This window comes from Boleophthalmus pectinirostris, unplaced genomic scaffold (assembly GCF_026225935.1).
Source record: "Boleophthalmus pectinirostris isolate CB_2022bp ecotype Guang Dong unplaced genomic scaffold, ASM2622593v1 HiC_scaffold_6, whole genome shotgun sequence".
NCBI classification, from domain to species: Eukaryota; Metazoa; Chordata; class Actinopteri; order Gobiiformes; family Gobiidae; genus Boleophthalmus; species Boleophthalmus pectinirostris.
In genome coordinates, this window is record NW_026571447.1 from 8356021 (window position 1) to 8365117 (window position 9097).

The 9097-nt window shown below is 37.6% G+C and overlaps 2 protein-coding genes across 2 annotated transcripts in view; one reads left to right on the forward strand and one right to left on the reverse strand.

The window, feature by feature from the left end:
- Positions 1 to 387: 387 nt before the first annotated feature.
- The window catches only part of hormad1 (HORMA domain containing 1), a 36034-nt gene continuing 27324 nt past the window's right edge, over positions 388 to 9097 (forward strand). The window contains exons 1-2 of the mRNA XM_055163810.1: positions 388 to 623; positions 1168 to 1266. The gene's annotated coding sequence lies outside the window, so the exon portion shown is untranslated. The remainder of the gene's footprint in view (positions 624 to 1167; positions 1267 to 9097) is intronic.
- Positions 6258 to 8540, reverse strand: mcl1b (MCL1 apoptosis regulator, BCL2 family member b). The gene is made up of 3 exons (XM_020927576.2): positions 7914 to 8540; positions 7274 to 7524; positions 6258 to 7143 (listed from the first exon to the last, which is right to left on the reverse strand). The coding sequence occupies exons 1-3, from the start codon at positions 8401 to 8403 to the stop codon at positions 7027 to 7029; spliced, it is 858 nt and encodes a 285-aa protein (XP_020783235.1). The 5' UTR covers positions 8404 to 8540; the 3' UTR covers positions 6258 to 7026.

Here is a 9097-nt window from a genome sequence, read left to right on the forward strand (position 1 = left end):
GACAACCGGAGATGAAATGTCAGTTCTTGGTCTCTGATTTTATGTACATTTTCATTAATATAAATATAATACAATTCCCCCAGATAGTGTGACTTTTATATGTTTTTTTTTTCTTCTTCATTACGCATTTTTTGGGTGGTGTGACTTATACTGTGGAGCGATTTATAGTCCTAAAATTACGGTATTTAAGATTAAGATTAAGAAGAAAAAGAAAAATGTGCCTGAGGATCACATTTTAGATTGGACATGCCTGCTCTAAATGGTTTCTTGTGTCCGGGCACTTTATTAAAGATAGGGGAGGAACTCGGGTGGAGCTCAGGGTAGAGCCGCAACTCCTTCACATCAGATTTCAGCAGATGAGATAGAGTAGGACATGAAATAGATATGACTTCCTTAGAGCCATGACAACAGATGGTTAGAATATTAAAATCAAGAGTAAAGTGCATGCATTATGAGCTTGTATTGTGTAACATTTAAATATGTATGAGCATGACTGTGCTTGTTCCTATGAAGCAACCACATGTAACCTGACTACCTGGATAAGCTGTTACTCAGCACATTTCATTCAACCCTATAACAATAAACCACCACCTTTTGGATTTGATTGCTTTATTGAACATCCTGTGAGTACATTCTATAATCTTTAAAGGTCCTATATTACGCAAAGTTGACTCTGGTGAGCTTTAAGACATGTAGGAATGTTGTTACCTCCTCAGAAACATACCTGGAGTGGTTTTGATTCATTCTACGTTTTAGTAACCCTTTATTATTAGCCTGTCTTCATTACGAACAGTTAAATGACTACTCCACCTTGTGATGTCATGCTGTGGCAGTTTTCAAGTTAACAGCAACCTTTTACCTTTTGTTCAGTTGAAATTGGCAATTTCTAGGCTGAAAACATCGAATAGTGTAGAGCATTTCCTTAACCCCATGACATCACAAGGTGGAACAAACAATTGTGTTTTCTGTGTGAGAGAAGAACTCAATATGGAGGGTTTACGTGATCATTAAACATGTGTGAATGAAACAAAGCACAACTCCGGGTCTGTTTGTGACATGGCAACAACATTATAACATAAATCAGAAGATGACCTTATATGGACCCTTTAATCTGAGTATGATATAACTGGTTGTTCTCTTTTACCAACAACTGCACATTGTCCTCAGGTTTGTGCTTATCTCCTCTGACGTCACATCAGGGCTAACCTACATTTGGAAAACGACAGCAAGGCCCCCTGCAGCTGCACCTGATAAAACTCAAGCAAGGTAAAACCTCCACATAAAGGGTTAAAAGGGGGCCCTTGTGTCTCTCAAATTGTTGCTTTTGAATTGTAATTTGTGCTTAATATAATAATAATAGTTTTAGATGATATATTTAGTTGACTGTTGTTACAAAACCTCACATTGTTCAAAAATGGCTCTGAAGGTTGTTAATCTTAAAATGAATAAATAAATAGAAAAATAAATAAATAAAAATAATTAAATATATATATAAAATAATAAATAATGTTACAATAAATATTTTATTATTATAACAAAAAATAAATACAATAAAAGCAAAAAATATAATATAATAAATAAAATAATAATAAAAAAAATTTAATAAATAAAATCAATTAAGTACAAAAATACATAAAATCAATTAAACAGAGACTATTTTTGAAAAACTCTCAAAATGCATATAAAAATAATTCGGGGCGGCTTCTATAATATTGCCATGGTTTAAAAAAGGCATTGTATGGAACACTATTTTGACTGACTTTTCTGCAAAACATAGTCATGGAAAGTTACTAGTTTGAGTCGACAAGATTAAACTTCAACAACTTTAGATCTTAGTTTCTGTTTTGTGAAGTGTGAAAAGTGGGCTATCTCACCACCACAGAAAAGAGTTCCTAGTATCTGAACTGTATAACAAGTAAGTGTGCGCTACGCTGCTTCTGCTGGTAGATAACGTTGTGCGTCAGCTGACTTCCCAGAACTGCAGCTTTTTTTAAAACAAGGGGGCGGCTTGTTGCTAGGAGGAAGTGGGGCCTCTGCTCTGCTCTGTCTGTTTAAAGCTGTTCCTCTCAGCTCAAATTACAATTCTCTATAAGCACTATATTGCATTATATAGAATAGTCTGTCTGTGTAAAGAAAGTAGTCACTCACTCAAACACACTTGTCTCTGCAGTTGTGCTTACTTAAAGATGCATAGTGTAACTTTTCTGGTGCAGGTTCCGTCAAATGCTTTTCTCCATGTGGATGTTATTGCTTTGTCTGGAATGCGTCGCTGTAGAGTAAATATAGTAATATTTATATCATCATGGAGGCCAAACCAGAAGTTACAGGTCTGATTTATGGAGAGGAGAGGCGACCCCGCTCACAGCAGAATGCATGTTTTTCTCAGTATTTTTGAGTTATAAAACCACCTGTAACTGAATAAATCCAAAGTAGAGCTGTTTAAAGCCATGCTGCAAAACATTCCAGGCTTAGTAGCATATCTATAGAAACAAGCAGGTGAGGGCCCCCCAACGAAAAGTTACACAGTGCATCTTTAGTGTGCATATTACAGGTTTGCAAGTCCTGCTCCTTATTCTTATGTATTAAGGGTTTAGATCAATAAAGCCTGCGGAAAATTTTTAGATGAAAACTGCAAAAATACAGGAAGTAGAAGAGATGTATGTAACACTGCTGTCTGTGAGCAACCAGGAAGTAAAATGATCAGCTTTGCCAAAATAAAAAAGGAAACAGTTTGAGTATAAACTTATGAATTTGCTGTGCCTCTGTCAATAGTTTGCACAAACATCTGTCCAAATATAAAAGTTAGATCTGGAGCATTTTGGAAGTTAGGCCTGTCACGATAATTACTATACTGACTTCTCGTTCAGTATATGAAAGCTGTAACAATATTTTTAGGTTCTGTTCTGATTGGGATCTGTGTACTTTTTCTTTGCACCATGGAGATTTTTTGGGATATTTATTTGGTTATATGATGTGTCTTGATAACTTCTATGACTCAATACAGGTGCAAAGTAAGTATTAAAGCGATTAATTCTACTATTTATTAGTTTCAGCTGATGTTTTTTAACAGTATTGTACATTTAGAATAGTTTTATGATTTAAACCTGCTCTTATCGTCTGTATTAACTTCAGCCATATATCACACTTCAATATTTGCAATTCTGACAGGCCTGCTATAACTATAACTTATGCATTTGTTTTGGTAAAGTTGAAACTGTCATCAATACCAGGTTGCTTAAATGTCCTGTACCATTGTGGCTGGGAGGTTAGGATTATTGTAAACCACTCCCTGTAACTATCCCACGCCTGGAATGCAAGATCACCTGCACATGTTTTCTCAAAAGTACACAGCTGCAGTGCTCCTTTGTGCATGTTTTCAAGTACTTTTCTAACAATTCACTTCAAAAACAGGAATGCACTGTGTAACTTTTTATTTGAGTGTCCGTCACCTCCTTGTTTCTGTGGACATGTCAGCTCTACTTTGCATTCATTAAATTACAAATGGTTTTATAGCTTCAAAATGACCTAGACAAACAGGTGTTCTCATTCTGAGCGGGGTTCCCTCTCCACAGATCTGACCTGTAACTTGGTCTGGTTTGGTCTTCGTGGAGATAGAAAGGTTTAATGCCATACTATGAAACATTCCAGGCAAAATAATAACATCTCCATAGAGAAATGCATTTGATGGACCCTCCAATGCACCTTTAACTTTCAATGACAGTATAAACACTTTTTAGGCTTTGAAGGAGAAGATACCAAAGCGAATAGAACAAGTAACTCTTTGGGCTTTGATAGAAATGCATTGAAGCAGAGTTTTTGTTCAAATAATGAGTAGAAACAAGTAGAAAAGGCAGCTTATTAAAAGGTGTATTGTGTACCTTTTCTCATGCAGCGTCCATCAAATGTCAGATGTTATTGCTTTGGCTGGAATCTTTCACAGTATGGCATTAAACCTTTCTGTCTTCATGGAGACCAAACCAGACCACACCGCTCACAGTCAGAATGTCTGTTCTTCAAAGTATTTTTGAGCTATAAAACCACCTGTAATTGAATAAATGTAAGGTAGATCTGTTTAATGTCATTCTGTGGAACATTCCAGAAGAGCAGTGACATATCCATAGAAACAAGCGACAAGGTGACACACCCCCAACCATAAAGTTACATAGTGCACCTTTAAGACGTGAAAAGTCCAAAAACCTGGACACAAATGTTTCAAGTGTGGTCAACTATGTTTTTCAGCTCTCCAAATGGTACAGCAAAATAACTTTAGTAGCTTTTTAACAAAATCTGACAATAGTTTGATTGTCAAGCATACACACATTTTATAATCTTTGCAATGTCTTATTCAACTTGTTTTGCCTAGCAGAACCAAAGTTATGTCTGAGAATGTCTGGTATGCATCTACCAAAAGGCAGTTTTTTTTATGTTTCAACTATCATGAAGTTTAGTTTCAATTATCCATATTTTTTGCATGTTTAGGACCGGCACAAATAACTCTTATATAATCTCATATGAATTTTGTTGCACTATTTGATTACATATTGCAAACAGCCTTCTATCGTGCAAATTAGACTTGTTCCACAGAACTCATTACACATGCAAATTTGAATCGTTGCAGTTGATAATGCCAACACATAACACCCAGTGCTTTCTAATTAGTTTCCAAGCTCGCATGCATGCAGGTGAAAAACACATATGCATGAATGTAAATAATGCATGTCTACCATCAAGGAGACATTCGAAGAACTACTTTGCATGCACGCCCCCAAGACGCCGCACACGCCTGGATGTTTTGAGCTCACCCAATCCACTTGTGTATATGTTCTATATGGTGCAAGCTGCTGAGAGAGATTGCCTCAGCCTGCAAATCCCCAGAGACAATCACTAACTACTAACTGTGCCTGTTCTTCACAATGAGCACAGGAGAGGCTTACCAGGGTGGAGGGCCTTTAGCCGCAGGAGAGGAATGGAGCAGGTCTGCAGAGGCTCATCACCAAGGAGAAAGCGTCTACTCCACTCTCCTCCAAGGACCTGGAAGCGTGATCTGTTTGCTCGGTAACCAAAGACAACAGGGCCATCTGAACAAACAAGGGTGCAGTCGGATGTGAAGAGAAGGATTCCCCCCGCTCCAGGCCGGATTGGGTTGGATTCACATGAAGGACAAGTCTTGATGAAATTAAAATCCCAAAATGTAAACTTAAAAGAAGCACTATACTAACTTTTTGGTTGGAGGTCCGTCAACTGTTTGTTTCTGTGGATATGTCACTGCTCTGCCTGGAATGTTCCACAGTATGACATTAAACAGCTCTATCTTACATTTTTTCACTTACAGATAATTTTATAACTCAAAAATATCCAGAATTCTGACTGTGGGCAGGGTTACCTCTCTTAAGGCTTAATGCCATACTGTGAAACATTACAGGCAAAGCAATAACATCTCCATGGAGACAAGCATTTGACAGACACTCCACCAGAAAAGTTACACAATGCCCAAAGTCTGAAGCTTTTACCACCAGTATCAAAGTCCCACTCCATTACTGATAAAACAGTAATGTAAGTAAATGTATTCCACTTCTGCAAATGTGGTGTTGAGGTATAGTTCAGTAAAGGATGAAGTTAAATCATATTTATTAAGCATCTTCCTAATTAACTTATGAAACCAGAAGCAAGTCCTTTGCATCAAAGCCACCCAATAAGTTAAAAGTGTCAAAAATTTGCTTTTTTCCCCATTTTGAAATCCCAGACTCTTTCAGGGATCCTACTCAGGAGCCAAGAGCTAAATTTTGATGCATTGCCCATTGCTTAGATTACTTAAGTCTCAAGAAGTATATTCTGTATACATTACATAGTTTATACATTGATTATACATACATTCCTATATTTTTTTTTTAAAATCATAGCTAAACTACTGAAGGAAATGGTTCAAAATGGTTTTCTATTTATAATTGCTGCTGGCAGATGTACCAAAGTACTGGAAAAGCTGCTATAGCTGCACTGAGTCTGTCCATAGTGCAGATGTTATATAATAGGCTGATCTTGAAACCCAATTCTAACTTATATTTCACTGTTGCTCAAGCGTCACACGAGAAAAAATCTGCAGTGCACAACAAATACAGGCTGAAGTTTGCGCAGTTTAACCACAGCTCCGCCTTTCATTTCTAGGAAATGTTGCGATGAGTGAAACCAAAAGTATTAAACCTACTGCAAATATTGTCTTATTTAAAATCATAAGAGTAAAACAAATCCAAAAGCACAAATATGTGTGAATGCTGCCATTTATTCACTGCTGGGAAAATGTGTGGTTCGAATATATTGGAATTAACTTATAATTGTATCATTACCATCACAAATCCAACTTCTGCACTTTCACAATCACAGAAGACTATTATGATAGCCCTCCTCAATTTAAGAACTCAGGGGCAAATCAAAGAACAAGTGTCCAACTCAGCCCACAGCTCTGAAAAGTCCAGGACACTTCCGGTTAGTTAGTGCCAATCCTCGATATTTAAAGTGACACGGAAGTAGCACTCCCAACTCTCATGCAAATCTGCCCCTCCTCCTCTGACATGTTCAAGTGTCCACACAATGAAGATCCAGGCCTATTTATGGAAATTGTGAAAAACACGGAAACAGCCTTGTGCTCTCTGTTTTATCCATTGATTCCCAAAATAGCAGTCTCTCAAAGTAAACATAATCAACAGCAGATTTCAGATCAACTGAGACCTGTAACCATTTTGCATAGAGGCATTTTTAACATTTATTAGAAAAATAAACTTTGAAATTAAATACAACTTTAAAAGTCTCAAAAAATGTCCAAGTGTGTGTCTTTGCAAAGTTCAAAATAAGGAACATCGCTCTCATTTCCATCTTTGTGATTAAATACAACTTTAAAAGTCTCAAAAAATGTCCAAGTGTGTGTCTTTGCAAAGTTCAAAATAAGGAACATTGCTCTCATTTCCATCTTTGTGTCAAAAAAGTGATGACATCCAACATGTGACAAAAGGTCTTTTTAATAGTCCACTGCATTCACCTTATCAGCATGGCCAGCGTTGCACCAATACCAGCTAATCCGGCTACAGCCATAAGTGTGCTCCTCACTGCTGATTCTGGGTCTTCTACTCTGAAGAAGTCGACAAAACCATCCTGAAATTGAAAAAAAGTCAAATTTAGTGAAGGCCACATTCCCCAGAACCACTTCCTTTGTTTGGAGTTATGCAACCAGACATTTTTTTTCTAGCTACATCCGGTCTTTCAAGCACTGGTCCTAACTTACCCAGGAGTTGTTCCTGATTAGCCAGTCTCGTTGGTCCATCAGAAGGTATGAGGAAATTTCTTGACCCACTTGCTCTACGCAGCTTTCTCGTCCTTTTGTCTTCAGGTACTGGCACACCACAGCCCCGAAGGCTATCAGGCTGGCAATACGACCCCAGTTGGTGGTGCCATCTTCAAAGATACTCTTGGCTACTGTGCTAATGAACGATACGTCATCTCCCCTGTCGTCCAGAGATAGTTTGTTTATCATTCCTGTGAAATTAGAAAATCAAGTTTAGACACAAAACTTGGAAAGGTCCATTTGAGCCATTGATGAAAACACCCTCTATGACTGAGATGTTTCAAAGTATAACTAAATATTGTGGAGTAAAATAGTGGAATATTTTAGAGAAAATCATAAACCTGGTAATGTTTGAAAATAATTAACTCCAGTATTTGGCAGTTGGTGACAGTTCCTTCATTAAACTTCAGGAAATACAAGGATTCAAAGCCCATTTTGAAACTACGTAGTCCCCAGCAAGCCATGGCAGCATCTCAGTCATTACACTGTAGTAGCCTAGGAGTAATTCAAACCGCCAGTTACGCGTTAGCTTAGCTGCCACGACTCCTTTGTATATGGCGTACAGGCTGATCCGACTTACCATTATATGCGTATCTGTGCTTTTCCAAAAGGTTGTCGACCACCCTCTTCATCGTGGATAAAGCTGGGCGTTGTTTCCACTTCGACTGTGAAATCCCCGTAAAAAGCTTGAAAAAATCGCTAAGAAGCTGCCTCGTGTCGCTCTCCAACACTTCGTGCTCCGCCGAGTAGCCGGAGAGCTCAATTTCGCTGTCCGAGTGGAACTCCGGCGTACAGGGCAGAGAATCCCCCGAGTTCTCGTAATCCTCAGGCAAATTTTTATTTACAAGTTCGTTTTTCATTACTAAAGCTGTTGGTCGCGCGTGTGAAGAGGCGCCGGAGCCCGTATTCCCTTTACGAGTGTCCATGTTTGCAGGCCTAGGCATCTGCGCGGAAGAATCTGTAGCTCCACAGTGCATATTCCCCTCCGCGACTCCATTTTGAGGCAGGAACAAGCCCACGGTGGAGAGTTTCAAAGCCGTCCTCTTCGCTGGAGAATTAATAATATTCATTTTTGCAAGCGGGTGAAACACGAATTAACGCGTTTACGTCTAGTGAGTAATTTAAAATTAACTGAATTCCAATTAAGATAAAGTTTACACTACACTTGAGATCCCATCGTAACTGCGGAAGGAACTGAGATTCCGGAAACTTATGTGGGCTTATATACAGACGTGTTTACGTCATCTGCAACGTATTTTCCCCACCCAATGTGCCACACGCCCCCAAATGAACTAAACTTATAATATTTTACGGTATTGTAAAAGTAATATTGCAATCATTATAATATGCCGTTGTTTATTATTTATTTATATACGTTTATGTAACAACGTATCTTTCATATTAAGTAAATTACATGATGTACAAAATTACAGTATTTTTCCATGACAGGCTTGGAAATGGAAGAATTCTGTGGAACCCTAAAAAAAAAAAAAAAAAAAAAAAAAATTAAATAAATAATAAATATTCAAATTACACATTTATTTTGAATAATTCGAACTCTTTCTTTATTTCCTTGAGACTTGGTTGATTAGAAAAGAAAGTTGTGAATTCGATAAATATATTTTCATCCAAATTTAACAATAACCTATTATCACAATTATCAAAAATATAGCCTTCACTAAAGGCGAAAACATTTTTTTTTTCCCCTTGTAGCCTTACGCTGATTCAGAAACTGGAATGGAAACAGCACGTGTTTATCCCACA